General features: G+C 44.9%; 1 protein-coding gene across 1 annotated transcript in view; it reads left to right on the top strand.

Annotated features, from left to right (window-relative positions):
* LOC126253274 (serine/threonine-protein phosphatase rdgC) overlaps window positions 1-24,381 on the top strand; it is a 1,933,713-nt gene that overhangs the window by 1,218,325 nt on the left and 691,007 nt on the right. Inside the window, exon 6 of the mRNA XM_049954489.1 lies at window positions 21,656-21,801. Coding sequence (XP_049810446.1) covers window positions 21,656-21,801 — 146 coding nt within the window. The remainder of the gene's footprint in view (window positions 1-21,655; window positions 21,802-24,381) is intronic.

The raw sequence follows: 24,381 nt of genomic DNA on the forward strand, positions 1-24,381 counted from the left end.
TTTCTCGGTTAGGGCCCATAAATGTTCGATAGGAATCATGTCGAGCGATCTGGGTTGTCAAATCTTCCGCTCGAACCGTACAGAATGTTCTTCAAACAAATCGCGAACAGTTGTGGTCCGGTGACGTTGCGAATTGTCATCCGTAAAAATTCCATTCATGAAAACGGCCTCCAAGTAGCCGAATATAACCATTTTCAGTGAACGATCGGTTCAGTTAGACTAGAGGATCTAGTCCATTCCATGTAAGGACAGCCCACATTATTACAGAGCCACCACCAGCTTGCACAGTGCTTTGTTGATGAGTCCATGGCTTCGTGGTGTCTGCGCTACACTCGAATCCTCCATCCACCCCTAAGAAATGAAGCCGGAACTCGTCTGACCAGGCCACGGTTTTCGAGTCGTCTATAGTCCAACCTATATGGTTACGAGCCCAGGAGAGGCGCTGCATACGATGTCGTGCTGTTAGCAAAGGCACTAGCATCGGTAGTCTGCTGCCACAGTCCATGAGCACAACATTCGACGCACTGTCTTAACGGATACGTTCGTCGTACGTCCGACTTTGATTTCTGCGGTTATTTGCGGCAGTGTTGCTTGTCTCTTAGCACTGACAACAACGCACAAACGCCGCTGCTCTCCGTAGTGAATGCCATTGACCAGGGCGTAGTCCGTGGTGTGATGTAATTCCTGAAATCTGATATTCTCAGCACGCTCTTGACACTATGGCTCTCGGAATACTGGACTCCCAAACGATCCCGAAATGGAATGACACATGCTTCTAGCTCGAATTACCATTCCGCTCCCAAAGTCGGTTGAGTCTCATCGCGGGGTCATAATCTCTTATGGAACCTTTCCACGCGAATCAGCTGAGTACAAATGATAGCTCCGACAGTGCACGCCCCTTTTGTGCCTTGTGTACGTACTACTACCGCCATCTGCGTGTGTGCATATCGCTATTCCACGACTTTCGTCACTTTAAGTACATGACTACCTTGGGGTCTGGGAGGAACATGTGGGAGTACGCAGCACTAACGTCACTAAGAGTGCGATTTGGATAAATTAGTATGTCAAAAATCGGCCTCAGTTGCGAAATGTTACTGGTCTTTACCCAGGTTTCAGTCAGAGGAATCTAGCCTTCTTCAGAAGCATAAAACAAACTAATACATTCTGGAATGTATTAGTTTATTTTATGCTTCAGAAGAACGCTGGATTACTCTGGCTGAAACCTGGCTAAAGACCAGTAACATTTCGCTATTGAGGCGGATTTTTGACATATTAATTTATTACAGTTGCTGACAGGGCTGCAACATGTAAAAAATTCTTCCTTTTGGATAATATTAACATTATAATGATTTTGAAAAAAAAATGGTTCAAATGGCTCTGAGCACTATGCGACTTAACTTCTGAGGTCATCAGTCGCCTAGAACTTAGAACTAATTAAACCTAACTAACCTAAGGACATAACACACATCCATGCCCGAGGCAGGATTCGAACCTGCAACCGTAGCGGTCGCTCGGCTGCAGACTGTAGTGCCTAGAACCGCTCGGCCACTCCCGCCGGTAATGCTTTTGAAAATAGTTTCCTTTTTATATAGCTTCACGTTTGTATAGCGGCCGGACTTGAATGCAAAGATAGAGGAACGCCACTTCGTGTAACAAACAGAATACTAAATCTCGTGCGGTAGCAGCATGTGCTGCATATCACGGCTTCTTCACCCCCCCCTTCCCCCCTTTCCTTTCCCCCTTGAGATCTGAATCAGTAGAAGGCGTTTGTCGGCTGTGCAGTGGCAGCCCTGCTGATGACTCGTTCGGAGGCTGGTGGCTGACAGCTGCTGGAAACGGGTGTACGTGTCTGCAGCAGGTGTTGGGACTAGCGTCTGGGTTAGCCGACGCGACCCCGCGGCGGCACAGACACGGGTGTCGCGTCTGCGTGTAGTCGGATCCCGACGGGTCGGACGTATCGCTGATTCCATCGGTTCCAGCGGGCATTCCACGCGCTCCTTCTCACCCGGCAGCTATGCGTACGGGCGGGGACTGACCGCTACGTGACGGCTCAGATGCTGCAGAGAGTCTGTGGCTGCAAGAACTGGGCGTGATTCGCTGACGACCGCGGCTGGGGTCTACTGCATTTCCTAGTCCGCTATTGGTAGCTGCCCGGTGATAGTGAGGTATCTTGAGTTCTAGGGAACGCGGAAGGCTCGCTGTGTTAACGGAGGGCATTTGTTAGTCCTTTGACACTCGAATGATGGTAACTCTGCGGCGGAGGGCCGATTTGAATCATGAGTAGAGTTGCGCTCTGCCAAAACTACGGTTCGGTACTTTTGGTACAGTATACAAATGACGAAGCAAATGGTAGGATTGCAGACAGTGTTAGTAGCATTGGTAGAGAAGGAAACATAAATTAATGTCAGGTTTATTTGCGTAGCCATACTTTGCAGCAAGCACTGAATTACTTGTTCTGTAAACAAAACCGCCTTTGAAACTTCCTGGCAGATTAAAACTGTGTGCCGGACCGAGAATCGAAATCGGGACCTCTGTCTTTCGCGGGCAAGTGCTCTAGAGCACTAGCCCGCGAAAGGCAAAGGTCCCGAGTTCGAGTCTCTGTCCGGCACATAGTTTTAACCTGCCAGGAAGTTTCATATCAGCGCACACTCCGCTGCAGAGTGAAAACCTCTTTCTTAAAACGGCCTTTACTTGCTGGAATTTAATTTATTCTTCCCACAAGCGTTTCACCTTTTCCTTCCTCTAAGGTATCGTCATTGGGATCAATAGCAATACAGTTTTGTTATTTTTATAATATCAAACAGTTCACAATGGTTACAACATACCTTAGTCACAAAGCTAAACAACAAAATTAAAAGTAAAAAAAGCAGAAATAACCAAACCACAGATAACAACACAACAGCACCAAACGCAAACACGCTTTTCCATACCAACAACACAGAATAATCAGAAAAAGATGAAAGAGAACACAAGATGGTACACAATGACATACGAACACGAACTCGCACATAAAATCACCAACATTTTCAATAGGCGGGGGATAAACATAGCATACATAACAGACAATCGTATACAAAAATTCACCCCCATACTGTCAAAAAACAGAGACATATACCAGAAAGCAGGAATATGTCAACTACTGTGTAACACTTGTGAAGGCAGCTACATAGGACAAACAGCTAGAACATTTGATGTCAAATGCAAAGAACACATGAGGGCCTGGAAATGTGTGACAAACCACTCCACATTTACAGAACACCTAAGAGAACATAACCACAAATCAACCAGTAGAGAATGAGAAATGAAAATCATTAGAATCAACAATAAAAAACACCTTCTAACCCTGCAAGAAAATTACTACATACAGAAAACCAAAGCAGAAAGGAAAACCATGTTGAATGATCAAGTAGACATGCCAAATAATTCATTGTTTGCACTAATAGGTAATATAATAGGCTAACATTCCGAAAGAGAATTAATATAATAATGTCATCCAATATAATAATAATACCACCAACCATCTTTACACTCACGTATCCGTGAACCCTTCCACATAACACTGAAACGAAAAGTCAAATCAGCTGTCACCAAAGCTTTCAACCACTCAAACCACCAATCCTCTCCCCATCACAGACACACACTCACCAAAGCTTTCAACCACTCAAACCACCAATCCTCTCCCCATCACACACACACACACACACACACACACATGCGCGCGCACGATATAAGTCTCATGAATAGAAGTTGGTTTTGAATATATACTTCGTTAGTTTAGCAACCTGTAGGCAAACAAACCAAAAAGGAGGAAACACGTAGTTACAGTATTTACTTTGTTAAAAGCACAGTGTCCGAAGAAATAGCTATATTGAGTGGGAAAAGAATAATAGTATACCACAAAAAAGGAGAAACATGGTGAACAGTCTGAAAATGTTCGGAATACAAAATAATGCTTATGTCTCAGTAATAAAGTGATAGTGCGACCTCCAGACCAGATGAGAGGAAACTCACATCACAGTAAACCGTAGGTAATTACTTATTTACATAAAAAATCGCGACGTGAAAAGTTTGATAATCTAAAAATAACGAAAATGTATCGTTATAGATCCCACTGATGATGCTTTAGAACAGGAGAAGGCGAAACGCGTCTAGGGAAAGTAAATGAAGTAGCAGCAAGAAAAGGCGGTTTTACTTGCAAAACAAGTATAAATGAATGTGTGCGGAAGGAACTGGGAGCCGACGACTTCTCTTTGTTTTTTGTTTGTTTGTTTACACATAATTAGAACCACACATCATTCAGTGTTAGTCCATAGTGTACATTATATTTAAAAAATATAAATAGCATTTTATAAGTAATAATAATTACTTGATCACGTAACATCGGTGCTTTCATGTAACTTTTGATGTAAGTTTACATGCACTGACATAAAAGATCTACTTTTTTTCGAGTTTCAGCACTTTGCTGACAGGAAACCAGAAACTATTAAATTTCTTAAAGCGTCTATTAACGACACTGTCGACATTTGCAGTATTTATATTAGGCACCAGTTTCAAATCTTACAGGTTCATTTTCAAGCCTGGCCTATTGAGGTTGTACTGACAGTGCCTAATCTTAATATTAAACATCAAGAAGACAATACAAGCTTTATAAATATTTACAGAATGAATGTCACAATTTCAACGTCCATCTTACCAGCGAGTTTGATTCTGATTTGGTAACAGGCACGTTGTGGATTGTGACATTCATTCTGCAATCCTTTACAATGCATGTGTTACCACTTTTATGTTTATTACTAAAATCAGGCACTTTCAGTGCAGCCTCATTGGGAAAGGCTTGAAAACTAGCCTGTAGGTTCGAAACTAGTCGCTTAAAATGCAACTGTTGACAGAGTCGTTAATAAACTTTTTAAATAGTCTATATAATTGTTCCTATTATTTTGCACTCACTAGCACGTTATTCGCCATGATCAAAGCCAAGACTTCTCCGTTATTACTGATAAGCGCGGAAGTTGTTTATGAACAAAAAAAAAAAAAGTTTTAAATAGCCTCGACAAAGTATGGAAATGATGTTTAATATCTTTTTGTTCAGCATTATCTTTTAATTTTCTTTTTTCTTTTGCGGATCTGCGTTCCCTAGTGCTGTATGATAAACTATGTATTGTTTTTCGTTTTTGCCAGAACTTCCCTCTGTTTCAGGTTACAAAGTAACAGCTTTTTAATAAAGCCTGAATTAAAGGTTGACAGTTTCAATTTTGCTATAAATACTTTTTTTTATTTTTAAGTGACGGAAAGGAGGATAACTACGAGAACAAAAATGTTCCGTAGATTACGCGGTCCTTTATAGATACTTACTCAGTTTCTGGACGGTCCACAACTTCTGATTTCTAGGTCAATCTAGCAAGACACTGACAGCATACGCAGAAAAAGCTATTGAAATGACATAACGCCCGACGGGTATGTAACACACCTAACATACACGTAACGCTTTTACTATCTTAAGTGACCAAGGCTACTGTCAGAACAATCGTAGTTTAATCCTGCCGTAGTTTTCCATCCTTTATAATGAGGGATCCGTTAACGTTTACGACTACATTTCGGCGATGTAGCCTCAGCTGTGTAAGTAGATCACAGTGCAAAAGAACTATTTTTTCGCGTTTTCGCTGATACAGGACATCATCCTCAGAATCGTTTACATTTATGAAACGGGCCACTGTGTATTGGGTACTGGCAGTCAGGTAATAACGGTGGCGCAGTCGGGGTGGTATCCCAGGGAGCAATTTCCGTCAAGGTTGAGGTTACAAGCAGGGGAAAAAATGAAGAGGTGGAGAAAGAAAAAAGGAAGAGGGAGGGCGAAGGAGCAAAAAAAAAGAATAAGAAGAAAAATGTAAAGTGCTGGAGGGTACTAAAATGGGAAGGGCGTGCGGATGTGCATGCTGGGCCAAATAAAACTGGCTCAGAAAGTACATAGAAGACTGATGCGGAACTGACCATTATTAACGAAAATAAAAATCTCCTGCAAATGCAACCAGGAGTACAAAAATTATAGCTGGGGCCCTACCTCTACCATCTGGCTCTATTAAAAACGATACGTCACTACGAGTGCCGTTAACCGTACCAAAGTACACCAAACGTTAATTCGAAGGATAAATATTTGCCTCAGATTCACGCAACGATTGAAAAATAGCACATTACGCAAAACTGCCAACAATAATGTGCACCCTTCCGTAAAATTTCGCTATGTAAATTAAACCTTTGTTCACTGAAAAAAGTTATACACGGGATTTTAGATCAACGAAGATAATACAACTCATGTGTTTATAACAGAGGCTTACTTTCCAATAACAAGATCACAGCGTGTCAAAAAGTAACGTATCAAATATTTCATTTACATCATCACGTACAAGTCGGAGTCGCGAGGTATTTACAATTTAAATAAACACTGAAATGTGGATACGCACAAAACAAACCAGTAACACCGTCAATGAATGTACAAGTTACGCCTAAAAATCTGTCAGCCTTCTACCATACATCCTGATTCTTGAGGGTATGTGTAAAATTGTAGTTGACTCCAAAGGATTATCATACCACTGAGAATCTTACCGAATTATAAATTTTGTAAAAATCTGTTGGAGATTTGTGAGCTAAATTTTTATTATTGATTGGCTAGCGTCCTTTTTTTCACAGTTCTCTTTTTTTACACTTGAGTAACTTTCAGTGACTATAGAAGATATCAAAGACACAAGGTACTGTGTCGATCCACAGATGTAGGTTCCACTTTCTTCTCTGGGCCACTGCTCTCCAATACTAAGCATCTTTGACATTTTAGTTTGAATGACAACTATTAATTATCTGATCACATCATGTCCTTACATATTGTTACAGAGTGAAAACTTCGTTAGTCATGCAAGAGATAATACGTAATAACAACAATATTGTGACTCCTTAGTTTATTATATTGCAATGCATTCCATCACGAAATCATGTCATCCTCAGTCACGGCCTGTGGACAGTTTAATAAACAAAAAAGTGTCACTCTGTTATGAATACATGTACTCTCATAAACCATCCCATTTTATCTTAAACTCCTCTTTACTAAAATAAATAACCACTTCCACATTCACCGTTTAGTACCTTACTCCATAGCCGGCCGCGGTGGTCTCGCGGTTCTAGGCGCGCAGTCCGGAACCGTGCGAGTGCTACGGTCGCAGGTTCGAATCCTGCCTCGGGCATGGATGTGTGTGGTGTCCTTAGGTTAGTTAGGTTTAAGTAGTTCTAAGTTCTAGGGGACTGATAACCACAGCAGTTGAGTCCCATAGTGCTCAGAGCCATTTGAACCAACCTTACTCCATAATATGTAAATATTGGGGGGTTAGAATTAAGGATTAGCTACTAAATGAAGTTCAGTGTGGACTGTAATTATCGTATGACAGCGAAACGTGGTAGATATGGTAATGCGTTATTGTGCAACCGATTTGCAGTAGGAAAAAAGATAGTTACAATTTTGGCCACCAGATGCAAATATGGTGCTCTGCAGCACCTCGTCGACGTCTCTGGTGCTTATATTGAACAAATTGTAGAAACAGCGCTTAATAATAAAACAACGTTATGCCTTTTCTGCCCACGTCCCGTTCCTAATCCATTACATAGGGAAACAATTGTATACGTCTTTCTTGCAATCATAGCGCCAGTTTGTAACTGGTGGCCAAAACTGAAACTAATTAAATCGGTTCTGCATTAACGGATTCGTTGTCATACAATAACTAAAGCGCACACTGAACCACTGGGGGTATTGCCCTTTAATTTTGTATACAGGGTGAAGAAAAATTCGCGCATTCGCACTTGGCAGCGCAATTCCTCACGTACTAGAAATACAAAAATGTCTGTCACTAAATTTCGTCCTGCGCATATTTCGGGCAGTAAATGAAGGTTAAATATTGACAATCGGGCAACACTGAAATCACGTGTATGGCTTCTACTTCAGACAGCGTGTAACATCGGTGCTGTCCAGTTGGTGCAGTGGGTAGCCTTTTGGGTTAACATGCATGACGTCGAGAGTTCGATCCTTAATCGAGGCTTATTTATTTTAATTTGCTAAAAGTAGTCTGCGTGGTACGGCATCTGTCGTCGTAACTGCCATACAGCGATTACATTAAGTCTTCTACAAAACATTTGCAGTTAAGTACTACGAAGACAGACTTGGAAATGCAATCGTTTTCATTTGTCAGCTTTTAAAGCAACTTTTTGTAAGTCATGCATACGAATTGTTTCCCACCACTGCATATACCATATTCCAAACTTGTTTTGTGTGTAACCTCCTGCAGTGGTCCCATCGATTAATAGCAACTACTGTCCCTGCCACGTTCACGTTCATTACATTTAGTTAGGACCTTACGTCACGTGTAGGGTTAGTAGCATGCTTTGCAAATAATTTCGATGGGACCATTGGGGGAGGGTACACAGAAAACAGGTTTAGAATCTAGTAGATGCAGTGGCGCGAAACAATTCGCGTCCACGACGTGCAAGAGGCTTCTTAAAAGGCTGAACAATGAAAACGATTGTACTTACAATTTTGTGTTCATAGTAAGTAACTGCAGATGTTATGTAGAAGATCCACTGTTATCGCATTATTGCCGATTACGACGCCGGATATCGTAGCACTGCAAACTATTTTTAGCAAATAAAATCAAATAAGCCTTTCCCAGAATAGAACCCTCGACCGCCCGCATGTGAACTCAAAACGCTATCCACTGTACCAACTGCACATCGCTTCTTTACTTGCTGACACGGTTATTTATCGTACAAGTGATTGCAGGGTTGGCAGACTGCCAATATTTAACGTCCATTTACTGTATTGCTAGTGTGTGAGGAGTCGCGCTGCGAAGTCCTAGTGGGGAATTTTTTCTGCACCCTGTATACTGGTTGGTTATAATAAATACATTACCTTTCCAAGTCTTCTCTCGATGCATATAAATACAGCTTGGCTGCTAGCAATTACCATTTTCAAAAAATGGTTTAAAGATATTGATACACATTTCCATTTACTCTTTAGGAAACGCCCAGTACGTCTTCACTCACTAAAGCTATTAAAGAATGTGAAAAGCTACTGCTGCACTGTTAATTGATTTCACACCACTAATCACAGAATGCTCTATAGATGGAAGAGGTCTAGGGTGAATGACCTCTACAGAGACAGGGTTGATTTGAAGCTGTGGGTTGTCGTCAGGATGATGACCAATTGTTGCTGAAAGAAATATCATAATCTTATTAAGAACAAACTGAAGACAGCAAGTGGGAAGGAACTGATGAGGCAGGCTGCAGCAGCCTTCTGTCATGCCATGGGCTTGGCAGGAACACCGAGAAGTTTTTCTGGGGATAGCTCTGTAGCTGACGGTAGGGCACTCCGGAAGGTCGGGTTCTTGCAGAGGAAGGCAGCCCTCAGTAGCGGTGTCCGCCCTTATGTGCAGAGGCGTACAGTTTCAGCGTACCAGCACAGTATTAGTGAATTGAGCGGCTGCACCGCCCTGGAAATAGTCTAGGGCTGTGTGATCCTGCCCTACGAGTAGTCACACCCACATATTTTCATGCTGATTTGGAACTTACTATGGTAACTTCCACTGATGGTAACATAAAGATCATCGGAAAGAGACAGGCGGGTGAACTAATAACCAAAACAGGTCCAGACCGTAGCAAAGTCGTCTTAACCATCTATAAAAATGCAGAGACCAATCCAAATCACAAACATAAGTCAGGCTAGGTCGAAGCTCTACTATCCAATGGTGCGTAACTAAACGCGTCAACATTTCAGACAGAGTAGGCCTCTGGTGTTTCAGACACGCTTAATGCTTTGCCAGTTACAAAAAGCAATAACAAGCAACGATAAAAAACAGAGTGACGAAAAGGCATCTAACTATGATACCACTCTAACACTGTAATTTAACAGCTTTGCTGAGTGTCTTTTCATAACTACAGTCTTTAAACATATTGCGCCCCTTTTAAAAAGAAATACGTTGTTCATTCCTACAGGCGCAAAATAGCCCACATTTCCTACTGTTCTCACAAGCTGATCTTGTGGAATTCCTAGCAACAAGACGAAAAATAAAATCAAATGCCGATATTGGTACTTATTGGTAAAACTATCGTAATACAGGGTGACAATTATTGATCTCTATGAAATAAAATCGTCCCAACTTCTGAACGGTTTGCGTCAGGACGTTCAAACTGCACGGTTGGTCGTAGGGCATGTTGAAATTAGTAAGCTGGTATGGTTTGGTTTAGCGACGGAGACCACTTTCATTTGGATGGGTTCGTCAATTAGGAAAACTGGCGGATTTGGGAGACTGAGAATCCACATTTCGCGATCGTGAAGTCTATTCACCCTCAACGGGTGAGTGTGTGGTGTTTGTCCGGTCACGGTTCAAAAATGGCTCTGAGCACTATGGGACTTAACATCTCAGATCATCAGTCCCCTAGAACTTAGAACTACTTAAACCTAACTAACCTAAGGACATCACACACAACCATGCCCGAGGCAGGATTCAAACCTGCGACCGTAGCGGTAGCGCGGTTCCAGACTGAAGCGGCTAGAACCGCTCGGTGTCCGGGCACGGAATATTCCTTGATGGCGCCGTGACTACAGAATGGTAGGCGAAGGTTTTAGAAGATGATTTCCTCCCCGTTATCCACATTTACCTCGATTTCGACAAGATGTGGTTCATGCAAGACGGAGCTCGACCCCATCGAACCAGCAGAGCGTTTGATGTCCTGGAGAAGCACTTTGGGAACCGCATTCTGTCTCTGGGGTATCCAGACGCCACTGACATGGGCCTCGATTGGCCGCTATATTTTCCGGATCTGAACACATGCGACTCCTCTGTGTGGAGCTTTATTAAAGACAAGGTGTACAGCAGTAACCCCAAAACCACTGCTGAACTGAAAACTGCCTTTCAGGGTATCATCGATAGAATCGATGTTCCGACACCTCAGCGGGTCATGCAGAATTTCGCTATTCGCCTGCGCCACATTATCGCCAATGATGACATATTGAATACGTCATAACATAAATCCGAATATCTGTAGTGACGGTCACATGTTGAATAAAGTGTGTGCACGCCGTAGTTTGTGACTAATTAATGTTTTATTTTTTTCATGTAGTCCAATAATTGTCACCCTGTACCTCTCGAAAAAACTCTGTTTCACCTGCTGAATTGCTATTCAAAGGTAATGCCTTATACACTTTTGGACAGTGAGGCACACCACTTGCTCATGATCTGCGTTCTCAGAATGAAATTGGGAGGTGTCTGAATGGAACCGCCATACAACAGACTTCTATTTCGCCGCGCTTGATGCCCGTGATACGCAACCACCCTCTCTGATCCCTAGATGGATCATAACTGGATCAAGGCTCATATAGTTCCGCTGACGTGTCACTGACTGCAGGGAGTGGTCATGAGGACTAGATGTCAAGCTAAAGCGTGGGAGAAAGATCCCTCAATGCATCACATCGTGATTGACAGGAAGTAGTGTCGGCAACAACTGGTCTTAGAGCTCGTCAATCGCAGGAGGAATCGGGCTATTAACCAGGCAGATATTGTGGCTCGCTTTGAGGAACACTTTCGCCACATCTATCTGTATCAGCAACATGAAGTACATGATTTGGAGCCGATTTTCTCACCTCACTCGCACTGTCTCAGGCATCGAAGTAGAAACCGTGATGAAGAACATCGCCTGGGATGACATCAAGGATGCGACAGCGAAAGGTGCTCCAAACAAGTCACTTGCCGTGGATGGTTCAAAAATGGTTCAAATGGCTCTGAGCACTATGGGACTTAACATCTGTGGTCATCAGTCCCCTATAACTTAGAACTACTTAAACCTAACTAACCTAAGGACATCACACACATCCATGCCCGAGGCGGGATTCGAACCTGCGACCGTAGCAGTCGCGCGGTTCCGGACTGAGCGCCTGAACCGCTAGACCACCGCGGCCGGCCGTGGATGGTCTTCCTGTGGAATTTTACCGGGTTTCCCAGGATTTGGTGGTGCGAAGACTGACTACGATGTTTCACGAACTGTTGACCACAGCCGCCACGGTTCAACCGCCATTTATCGAAAGCATTATCATACTAATCCACAGGCCATCGCAGGGGAATGCAGATGGCCATTACTGTCCCCTAATCTTGTTCAATGCCGACTACAAGATATTTTGGCGGGACGATGCCATCGTATCCTTCCGAGTATAATATCTACAGAACGAACGACACCAGGTGGACCCATCAACACCCAATGGTCATATATGAATGTCGAGATTTGATTGCTCTAGCAGCTACGTGCAATCTACATCCAGCATTGGTGGCTGTCGACTTTGAGAGTGCCTTTGATCGGGTGTGACTTTGTTACATCTTAACTGTCAGGGAGCGAATGAACTTCCCGGTCGCCATCACTAGTACTCTACTCCAGTGGCTGCTCCCTTGTCAAGGCTACCGGTGGTATTGCCGGACTGGTACCGATCCGCCTTATCTTAAGGTCGGGGATGCCTGCATCCTATGCTCCCCTATGCTTCGTCCTTCGTCCTGAAGCCACTTATTGGGTGTCTCACGAAGCACTTGTCGGGGTTCGCCCTGGACAATACACGTTGCACTGTCGTGCCTATGCAGATGAACTGTTGTTGCTGGGTACGTGGCAGACAGTGCATTGAGTGTTACCAAATCCACAGCGATGACAACTGGCCGCGGGACTCAACGCGAGAACAACTGGCGCTTCTACCGCGTGTCCAAAGCTTCCGAACTTCCGACACCTTGGCATAGTCTTTCCGTCCATCATCTGTCGCATCACAGTGGTTAACTTCCGGTGCACCCTCCAAGTCACTCGCGCGATCGATCGGCAACGTCTCCCATGTCGCATGCAGTGAGTGACCGACGTCTACACTACCCCGCTTATTCCGCCAACTACCTCTGTGGGGTTTTGCGCGATTCCCCGCTCAGCTGGAATGTGCCTGGCATGGTTGGCTCGACTGCTATTCACCACTTACACACACGCCCATTATTTCACGCCTCCGGTGCGCACAGCACCTGATACCCCACTATCCTTGTTTTCCATTCCTGTGTCCTCTACCTCCCACTGCTGTGTCACAAGATGAAATTTCATGGATACGATTATCTCCTTCTTTGACTGTTCCTCCTTGTCGACTACCTGTTGGTTGGTGGTGTGGGGGCACTGTGGCCAGGCCCGGTGTGGTCAACCCCTGCCCACTCTGCCCATCGCCCTCCCATTGACTGTTTACAAGGAATGGTCAGTTTTCCCCAGTTATATTTTGTGACGTTAGCTGCTGATTTGGTATATGTTTGTTTAGAAATAAAGTTTATATTTCCCTCTCATATGCCACAAAGAAAGACAAAAAAAAATCAGACAGTTGGGAAAAAAAGAAAGTGGCACATCTGTCTGCCATGCACGGGCCCAGGTTCGATTCGCAGATGGATGGCACATCCTCTGATCAGGAACTGGCTGTTGTGTTGTCATCATCTTTTCATCTTCATCGACACGCAAGTCACCCTATGTGACGTCACCTGGAACGACTTGCAACTCGGCGGCAGAACTTCCCCAAGTGGGGACTCTCAGCCATTGATGCCACACATTATTCTTCCTTCGAAAATGCTTTTTTGTATTTTATCTCTCTTCTTTCTTGGTAAGTCTTTATATTTTTCCATAGTTATCCGCAGAGCAGTTTGTGCCATAATTATCAAGATTAGTTTTGATTTGCATAACTGACCAGTAAATGTACTCACATGATGTCCTTCAGACCCCAATGTTATGAACAGATCTTTACAATGAGCATAATAACTATTTGTTTTTAATATTGGTACGTTCTTTTTCTGTAGTTTCAAAACGTGTTCATACTTTGCGCATTTGTTACTCAAGATGGAATTCAAAGGTATACCTGAATGAATGATTTGGTAATAAGCAACACCGACAGTTACAGCCTCTTAATTTGGAAGCTACTTGTTACTGCAACTGAGTTTGCTCTGATGTGCAGCAAATAACGTTGGCAGAAATCCCAAATGATAGTTGGCTTCTGAATCTGCGAGTTATATTAACTCTCCTGTGTTTACCGAGGATAACGATTTTCCACTATTGTATACTATCTAATAAAAGAATTACAACACCTCTGTGAATTCGGCATTGTCCAGTGGATTGCTCGAGAGGCAGACTCGTCAGTACAAAACAGGTGGAGAGTACTGTGTAGTCGGTAGAGAAAGAGTAACATCAGAATGGGTCGGTCAGGAGAACACAGTGACTTGGAACGTAGACTAGTCACTGGAGTGTCACCTGAGCGACAAATCGATCAGAGACGTTTCAACCCTTCTAAAGCTGCACAAATCGACTGTTGGTGATGTTGTATGAAGCAGAAACCTGAAAGAACATTTGCAGTGCAACCCAGATCGAACGGACTTCATGTAGTAACGGACAGAGACCGTCGAACGTCGTGGATATATAAGTCAAAATGATTTGAAGACACCACTCGTTGAATTCTAAATTTCTACGAGCACTAGGACAATTACGGTGGGTAGACAGTTATAAAGAATGGGGTGCAATATCGAGCAGGTCCTAATAAGTCACAATATTTGTACGATATTGCAGTGCCTACATTATTACAAATTACGATGCATTGCTCCTGCGGATATGCACACATGTCCGAAGAAATAGGTACTGCAGCGACTACAGTCATTATGAAATATATGAAATGCATTCTCACTTTCAAGTAAAACGTGTCCTTTGTAATGGAATACACACTGAAGAGCGAGAGAAACTACTACACATTCCTGATATCGTCTAGGGCCTCAGCGGGCACGCAGAAGTACCGCAACACGACGTGGCAAGTGCTCGACTAATGTCTGTAGTATTGCTGGACGGAACTGACACCATGAATCCTGCAGGATTGTCCATAAATCCATAAGAGTACGAGGGGATGGAAATCTCTTCTGAACAGCACGTTGCAAGGCATCGCATATATGCTGAATAACGTTCGTTCATGTCTGGGGAATCTGCTAGCCAGAGGAAATGTTTAAACTCAGAAGAGCCTCCCCCGAACCACTCCGTAGCAAATCTAAAAGTGTGGGGTGAAGAACTGTCTGGCTGCAATTGTCCAAGTCCGTCGGAATGCACAATTGTCATGAATGGATACAGGTGATCAGACAGGATGCTTACGTACATGTCTCCAGTCAGAGTCGTATCTAGACGTATCAGACACATCGTACCTAGTCGTATCTAGGCGTATCACGGTCCCATATCACTCCATCTGCACACGCTCCACACCATGAAACAGCCTTCATCAGCTTGAACAATCTCCTGATGATATGCCGGGACCATGGATTCTTGAGGCAGTCTCCATACCCGTACACGTCCATCCGCTCGATTCAATCTGAAACGAGACTCGTCCGACCAGGCAACATGTTTCCAGTCATCAACAGTCCAATGTCGGTGTTGACCGGCGCAGGTGAGGCTTAAAGCTTTGTGCCGTACAGTCATCAAAGGTACACGTGTGGGACATCGTCTCCGAAAGCCCATATAGATGAAGTTTCGTTGAGTCGTTCGCATGCTGACACTTGTTGATGGCGCAGCACTGAAATCTGCATCAATTAGCGGAAGGGTTGTACTTATGTCCCGTTCAACAATTCTCTTCACTTATCGTTGATCCCGTTCTTGCACGATATTTTCCAGCCGCAGCGACGTCGGAGATTTGACGTTTTCTGGATTTATGACATTCACGGTACACTCGTGGATTGGTCGAACGGAAAAATCCCCACTTCATCGCTACCTCGCTGTGTCCCATACCACTTTCAGACTCATTTAAATCTTAATAACCTGTCATTGTAGCAGCAGTAACCGACTGCGCCAAACACTTGTTATCTTATATAGGTGCTCCCGACCGCAGCGCCTTATTTTGCGCGTTTACATATCTCTGTATTTCAATACGCATACCTATAGCAGTTTCTTTGGTGCTTCAGTGTAGAAAAAGGATACAGGTTGTAGACACAGGTTGCGAAATGTGGAAGTTTGGGTCTGGCTGTGATTCATGCTCGGTTAACCAATTGGTGAGGTGACCGCTCGAGATAATTGGGAAATCTTGGTTCGAGTCTCGGTCCGGCACAAATTTCCACTGTTGTCATTCCATTATACAGCTGATGCGTTGTCCATATTCGCAAATGAGAATGCATTTTTCGTACAAATTTTTGTAGTAAGTGTTATGCGACCCCTGAGGTTATGCAAAGAGCGGCACCACAGAACAGTGGACTGCAAAGGATTGATTCGGACTGATTGTGCTCGCTATACCCTGGATAATGGTATGCATTTGTTGAATGCCTGGATAACATTGCCTGCCATCACGTGTAGTGCGAACATTGAAGTACTGAGGACGAGGTATTACGGTATGGGGTTGTTTCCCTTGGTTGAAGTGCGGTTCTATTACACTTAGGAAAACGATAAATCAAGAAGGTTATAAGAGCATTTTAGAGCATTGTGTTCTGCAATAGAGGTCGAGTTTCGCGACTATGATATATGTATATGTATGTATGTATAGTGCACCTTATCATAAAGAAGCGTCTGTGAGGCAATGGTTTATGGACAATAACATCTCTCAAATGAATTGGTTGGCCTAGAGTCCCGACGTAAGCCGAATGGACTCCCTTTGGCTGGAGTTAGAATGTCGACTTCACTCCACACCCCAGTGACCAACACTACCTTCTCTGACTTGAGATCTTGAGGAAGAGGGGCTACTATTCCTCCACAGATATGCACACACCTCATTAAAAGTGACCCCAGCAGAGGTTAAGGTATCGCAAATGTGGAGGATGGAGCCTCCCTCGTGTGTCCCTCTAGTAATATCTGAACCAAGGGTGGTGTATGACAGAAGTCGCAGGGCCTATAACGACACACAGCGCCACTGCAACTTTTGGCGGCAGCAGCGTCGCTCCAAGAGGGCACAGTCAGTGCGGACCTACTCGCTTCCGCAGGATCACGTGCTCTAGACCAGATACCATTGTATCCTGGTACGTCAATTCCCTTTAGTCCGCCGCGGGGCTTTGGCTGACCAGTTCTCCACGGTCGAGCTCTCTGGACTGCTGCTACGGTTCCTTCATCAGAAGCTCTCCTGGAATCGTATAGCGACCTGCCGTCCTATGCTGGTCTATCACCCTGGGATCTTCTTCTCCAGTGGAACGTGGAGCCGCCAACAGTCGTCCTCGAGCTAAATAGAGACGTGGCCTCTACAGCGCGGACAATCGGGACTTCTGCACTTTGCCACTACATGTTGTTTATGTTACAATCAGTTCCTCGTGAGCTACACTGCGGAACACAATTAAAGGATCATTTTATCGAACCCCGCAATTGCCTCCCATGGCGACACATAAGGTAAGGTAAGGTGCCGTCTTTATTGAGAATTTTAGAAACGGACTTGCACAGAGGCAACCAGTAAAGTAGTCTGAGACGCCTGCAGGTAGGCAACACCTTGACACCCCTGAGATTCCAGCTGCCTGCCTGCAAGCGCCTCAGAGTGTTTCATAGGTTGTCTCTGAACACGATATTTTAAAAATTCTCAAGAAAGGTTGGCGGGCGCTACCGAGGGTTTTGTCGAATTGTTGCGCCTTAGACTGACCCTTCACTCCGTTTCAAGCATGTGCCAATGGCATCCCTTCCCGCCTTCCCCTCCCCCCGCCGACCACGGTCATTCCCCAGGAGGACGCAAAATAGGAGTGTTGAAAAAGCGTAAGCACCCTTCACTTCTTCGAATAGGGTTCAAATTTCGTCGGATGGTTTTGAACGGTTCCTACTGGCTCCACTCTGTACATGAGAGCAAACTTTTCGATTGCACTTCACTCTAGAAGAGTGCTACGATGTTCAAGGGATATGTAGCTCTATAGTGTTAACAGAGAAGGCTTGAAAGGCCCGAGGGTGTCACCAGTGTCCAAGGTTGTCAAGAAAGTCTTGATATTGCTCATCGCACTTCGAACTGTCCTTTTCTACCGCGAAATGTAGGGGAATCGACGTCTCAGGGAAATGGGCGACTTCGTTGATGGTCTTCATCCCACCGTCTGCTGTCTTTTCGTGTGGATTCTGATTGGCGTTGTGTCTGAGATGTTTTCCTCAGTCACTCATAAGAAACCTGCGTGATTTCACACCTGGCGTCGCGGTTCAGACTTCCATCGCTGAGGTGTCAAAGAAAAGTGTGAAATGTGGGTAAGACGGGGGTGTGACTACCGTCTGATAGTGTGACACGTTCGTGGTGACGTTGGGCAGAACTGTAATGAAATTTGGTGCCAATGTGACATCATTAACCAACATTCGAGTCCCATCTGCTTCTGAGCTCTGGCGTTTTCTTCGCGTGAATCGACATCTTGCTGTTCGAAGCGTCATCGAGCCAGAGGGTGACGTTGCAAGGAGCCATGCTTTTGCACCATTACAAAAAAATGGTTCAAATGGCTCTGAGCACTATGGGACTCAACTGCTGTGGTCATAAGTCGCCTAGAACTTAGAACTACTTAAACCTAACTAACCTAAGGACAGCACACAACACCCAGCCATCACGAGGCAGAGAAAATCCCTGACCCCGCCGGGAATCGAACCCGGGAACCCGGGCGTGGGAAGCGAGAACGCTACCGCACGACCACGAGATGCGGGCTGCACCATTACAGGGGAAGACTGTACGCACCTTTCAGCCACATTTCAGACTTGTGCGTCTTAATGAGAGGAAATTACGGATTTCGAAAAGTGATCTTCTCATTCTGTTGCGCAGTGTAGTACTTAGACTCTAATAATTGTGATTCAGATTTCAGTGACTGCCGGTCCACCGGGTTAACGCATACAAACCACTTCAAAAACCGACTTAACTGTCAACTATTTCTTGTTTTGTGCAATTACCTATCAAAGAAGAATTACTGAAGTTTTATGTTCGTTTCAATAAACTTTCTTTCCATTATCAACCTAGGCTTCAGTTTCTGTATGTCCAACCCATTGTGGGCGAATACGCTTCCCGTAGTAACAGCCATGCGATACTTTTGATCAGATACTACGTGTGCTACGTAATATGTAAGTTTCATGGAGTATATTTTTCTTTGTTAGATGTAATGCTCACACTACTGGTGTACCTGCCTTACCCGTATCTATAGGTGGTCTGTAGCTCCCCTACTGAAAATTTTCAGCTTTGTATCTTTTTCAAATGGTGCCCTCCGAATGCAGCATATCACTGTAGGCAGTGACTCTCCTCACGCACTCGGGAACAGTCAGATGCTAAGCTCTGGCGACGATTGCCATACGTAGATGCAGAATGGATTCGGATAGAGGATTACGCAGGAGGTGGAGATGAGTGATAGTGTGAAATATACTGACGGAAAAAGAAATCGCAACACCAAGAAACATTGGTGCGATTTAGACGGAAGTTGGTAGGCGTTTTTCTACGTCTAAAGATGATGTCTACTCAAATTTCGCGCCAGTCGCCTAAGAGTGGTGCTATTAGCGTCACTATGAGGATGCAAATCTGGTTTGATCTAAATACACGTTGTAACGGTCCTGAGCGTTAGTTACCCCTGAGATTGGACGTGGTGAGTTGGTGTTAGTCAAGAATGCCTTTAAGGCGACAAAGACACCATTATCAACATCTCACTGAGTTTGAATGAGGTCGTGTGATAGGGCTACGAGAAGCTGGATATTGCTTCTGTTTTATTTCAGAAACGCTTGGCAGGATAGGGCCACTACACATGAATGCTGACCACATTGACACAACGAAGTGTTATAAATTGGTTACCACAAGGACAGATCCGAGCAGGCGCCCTGTAGCGTGCATTCCAGTGACCAAAAACCTCCGCTATTCGCGACTTCATTGATGTCAAGCGCGGGCTCATTGGTGCGCAGGGAAGAGGTCAATTGTGTTTTCTGATGAAAGGTGGTGCTACCTCGGTGCCAGTGATGGCCGTGTTTTGGTTATAAGGTGGCCATTGAGGGCCAGGAACCAACCTGTCTACATACACTGGACCTAAACCTGGAGTTATGTCTACGTTGTGATATCGTATGACAGGAAAATCGCCGGCCGCGGTGGCCGTGCGGTTCTGGCGCTGCAGTCCGGAACCGCGGGACTGCTACGGTCGCAGGTTCGAATCCTGCCTCGGGCATGGGTGTTTGTGATGTCCTTAGGTTAGTTAGGTTTAAGTAGTTCTAAGTTCTAGGGGACTTATGACCGAAGATGTTGAGTCCCATAGTGCTCAGAGCCTTTTGAACCATTTGACAGGAAAATCACTCTCGTGGTTATCCACAACGGCTCAAATGGCTCTGAGCACTATGGGACTTAACATCTGTGGTCATCAGTCCCCTAGAACTTAGAACTACTTAAACCTAACCAACCTAAGGACATCAGACACATCCATGCCCGAGGCAGGATTCGAACGTGCGACAGTAGCGTTCTCGCGGTTCCAGACTGTAGCGCCTAGAACTGCTCGGCCAGTCCGGCCGGCGGTTATCCACACACTCTGACTAAAAATGTGTAGGTCAGTCTGTTGATTCGATCTGCTGTGCTGCCATTCATGAACTGCATTCCAGTGGGTGTTTTCCAATATAATGACGGTCGCCCCCATACTGCTGTCGTAAATCAAAATGCTCTACCGAATATCGACATGTTGCACCGGCCTGGTCAATCACAAAATCTCCAATCGACAACATATGGGACATCATCGGACGACAGCACCAGTGTCATCCACAAACTGACATCTGGCACCTGTACAACACAATGCATGCACGTTTGCACGCTTCCATTCAACATTCTGTTGGTTACGCCGGATATTAACGTAATGACATTTCACATTTGCAAATGCCTGTCGCGCACTTTTCAAGTGTGGTTTTGCACCGTTAATCGCTTAAATAAGTTGCCTAGACCACTGTATTCCAGAAATTTCATTACTTTAATTATTTTTTTGGTGTCACAGTTTTCTTCCGTTACTGTCACATTGGCATTTTATAGTGGTACACACATTGCCCTTGACATACCGTCTCCCAGAAATGCTGTCAGCAATACTTCAGAAGTTTTTACTGAAATTACACCTTCCTGTTCTATACACACAATTTCCCCCACCTATCTCCTTCTCTCTCTCATACACATATACAGGCGGAGTTTCTCTCTCTCTCTCTCTCTCTCTCTCTCTATCTATCTATCTATCTGTGTTTCTATCAGGCCTTCTCATTTTCCTTCTACCCTTTCATCTCCCCATTCATCTGCCTCTAGCTTACCCCCTTTTACCCTTTAGCCTATTATGCCATTCATATAGGGACTCACGTCCACACACACGAACACAAAAGCTCTCTCTCTCTCTCTCTTTCTTTGCCACCCATCCCTCCTTGCTTTTCTCCGCCCCTTTTATTGTGTCCTTGTCGGCCTGCTCCCTCTGCGCCTAGTCACTCCAGCTCGCGGCGCTTTCACTTGTTTACACTGCCCTCGGGTGGTGGCGATGTTTTGGGGCCACGGCGCGACGTCCCGTCATACCAAGCAGCGGTGGCGGTGGCGGGGGGAGTTGGCGGAGACAGCTGCCGTGGCGGCTTTAGCCCGCCATGAATAAACATGAGGTCGGCGCTGTCACCTAGGGTGTGTGAGTATGTGAGCATATGTGTGTGTGTGTCCCAGGGTCGGCGGGCGCGCAGCCGGCGGACGACGAGTCCAGCGACGGAGGACTCAGCCCGGTGGACAGCACCTACAAGGGCATCCACGTCGGCTCGCCGCTCTCCAGGGCAGACCTCGACAACCTCATCGACTGCTTCCGGAAAAAGAAGGTGGGGCTCTTTCTCTCTCTCTCTCTCTCCCTTCCTCTCTCTCTCCCTCCCTCTCCCTCCCTCTGTCTCTCCCTCCCTCTCCCTCCCTCTCTCTCTCTCTCTCTCCCTCCCTCTCTCTCCCCCCTCCCCCCTCTCCCTCTCTCTGTCTCCCTCTCTCTCTGTCTCTCCCCCCCCCTCTCTCTCCCTCTCTCTCTCACACACACACTTTCCCTACATATTCAGTCACTCTATCAGGACAAACTTTCTACTTCCTTTTCTTTCCTCTTGTTTTATAGTCACCTGGCTTGTTAGCAGGTTTAATATTGCCCTCCATATTTTTCCATCATGTCCTAACCTTGACTGGACTGTACACACAAATGCAGTTGTAAGTCGCTCACTACATTTTGTTTCTGTCTGAAATGTAACCCAGCTTTACAGAACCTAATATGAACTGAACTGTAACTGATCTGAATGCAGGTTGACTTTGAATTAAATGCGCAACGCAAGTAAAACAATTATCTGGCCCTAATTAAAATTTCCACTTACCTCGCGTCTTGACAATAGTGTTGCAGATTTCTACAAAGCTCGATAGCAAGCAGCAATCAGGCAGTGGATAAGCTAGGTTTCTGTTTCTAAATATATATTCAAACTGTAGCACGTGGTAATGCGTAATGACAAACAGTGGAGTGGGGAGAGCAGCTATTCCTATGAAATGATGAGCCAAGACCACGATTTTAGAATGAAATATACACTACTTGCCATTACAATTACTACACCACGCAGGTGTCGTGCTACAGACGTGAAATTTAACCGACAGGAAGAAGATGCTGTGATATGCAAATGATTAGCGTTTTAGAGCATTCACACAAGGTTGGCGCCGGTGGCGACACCTATAACGTGCTGACATGAGTAAAGTTTCCAGCCGATTTCTCATACACAAACAGCAGTTGACCGGCGTTGCCTGGTGAAACGTTGTTGTGTTGCCTCGTGTAAGGAGGAGAAATGCGTACCATCACTTTTCCGACTTTGATAAAGGTCGGATTGTAGTCTATCGCGACTGCAGTTTATCGTTTCGCGATATTGCTGCTCGCGTTGGTCGAGATACAATGACTGTTAGCAGAATATGGAATCGGTGGGTTCAGTAGGGTAGTACTGAACGCCGTGCTGGATCCCAACGGCCTCGTATCACTAGCAGTCGAGATGACAGGCATCTTATCCGCATGGCTGTAACGGATCGTGCAGCCACGTCTCAGTCCTTGAGTCAACAGATGGGGACGTTTGCAAGACAACAGCCATCTGCACGAACAGTTCGACTACGTTTGCCGAAGCACGGACTATCAGCTCGGAAACCATGGCTGCGGTTACCCTTGACGCTGCATCGCAGACAGGAGCGCCTGCGATGGTGTACTAAACGACGAACCTGGGTGCACGAATGGCAAGACGTCATTTTTTCGGATGAACCCAGGTTCTGTTCACAGCATCATGATGGTCGCATTCGTGTTTGGCGACATCGCAGTGAACGCACAATAGAAGCGTGTATTCGTCATCGCCATACTGGCGTATCACTCGGCGTGATGCTACGGGGTGCCATTGGTTACACGTCTCGGTCACCTCTTGTTCGCATTGAAGGCAGTTTGAACAGTGGACGTTACATTTCAGATGTGTTACGACCCGTCGCTCTACCCTTTATTCGATCCCTGCGAGACCCTACATTTCAGCAGGATAATGCACGACCGCATGTTGCCGGTCCTGTACGGGCCTTTCTGGATACGGTAAATGTTCGACTGCTGCCCTGGCCAGCACATTCTAAAGATCTCTCACCAATTGAAAACGTCTGGTCAATGGTGGCCGACCAACTGGCTCGTCACAATACGCCAATTACTACTCTTTATGAACTGTGGTACCGTGTTGCAGTTGCTTGGGCAGCTGTACCTGTACACGTCATCCAAGCTCTTTTTGACTCAATGCCCAGGCGTATCAAGGCCGTTATTACGGCGAGAGGTGGTTGTTCTGGGTACTGATTTCTCATAACCTACGCACCCAAATTGCGTCAAAATGCAATCACATGTAAGTTCTAGTATAATATATTTGTCCAATGAATACCCGTTTATCATCTACATTTCTTCTTGGTGTAGCAATTTTAATGGCCCGTAGTGTATATTCAAAAATACCTAGTAATCGCAATCGAGGCGGGTTTGTAGTTTTTTGATAGACCCACTAACACTTCGTGTGATCTTCACACGTAACATTGGTCTGAAAAATTCTACGCTTAACAAAGTGAATAATGATTAGAAAGAGTACAAAGTAAACAGAGAATTTCCATAAAAAATCAATGACTCAGGGAATTTGGGTGGTCTTTCTGTCAGCACTGACCAACTTGTTTAGCTGACAAGAATCATTCCTAGCTGCGCTGTGCTGCAGTCTTACCTCAACCTTATTCTCTTTAAAAATAATGACATTATTCAAAATATATATTCCTTTCACCTTTCAGTGTGTACATGATATTCATCTTTGCTGTCCTTTCTTCATCTAACAGGTACAATCACAAGTCTATACAGCACTACTAAATACGTACATCATCTACAACACTCCAACTAACAG

This window comes from Schistocerca nitens, chromosome 4 (genome assembly GCF_023898315.1).
Source record: "Schistocerca nitens isolate TAMUIC-IGC-003100 chromosome 4, iqSchNite1.1, whole genome shotgun sequence".
Taxonomy (NCBI): domain Eukaryota; kingdom Metazoa; phylum Arthropoda; class Insecta; order Orthoptera; family Acrididae; genus Schistocerca; species Schistocerca nitens.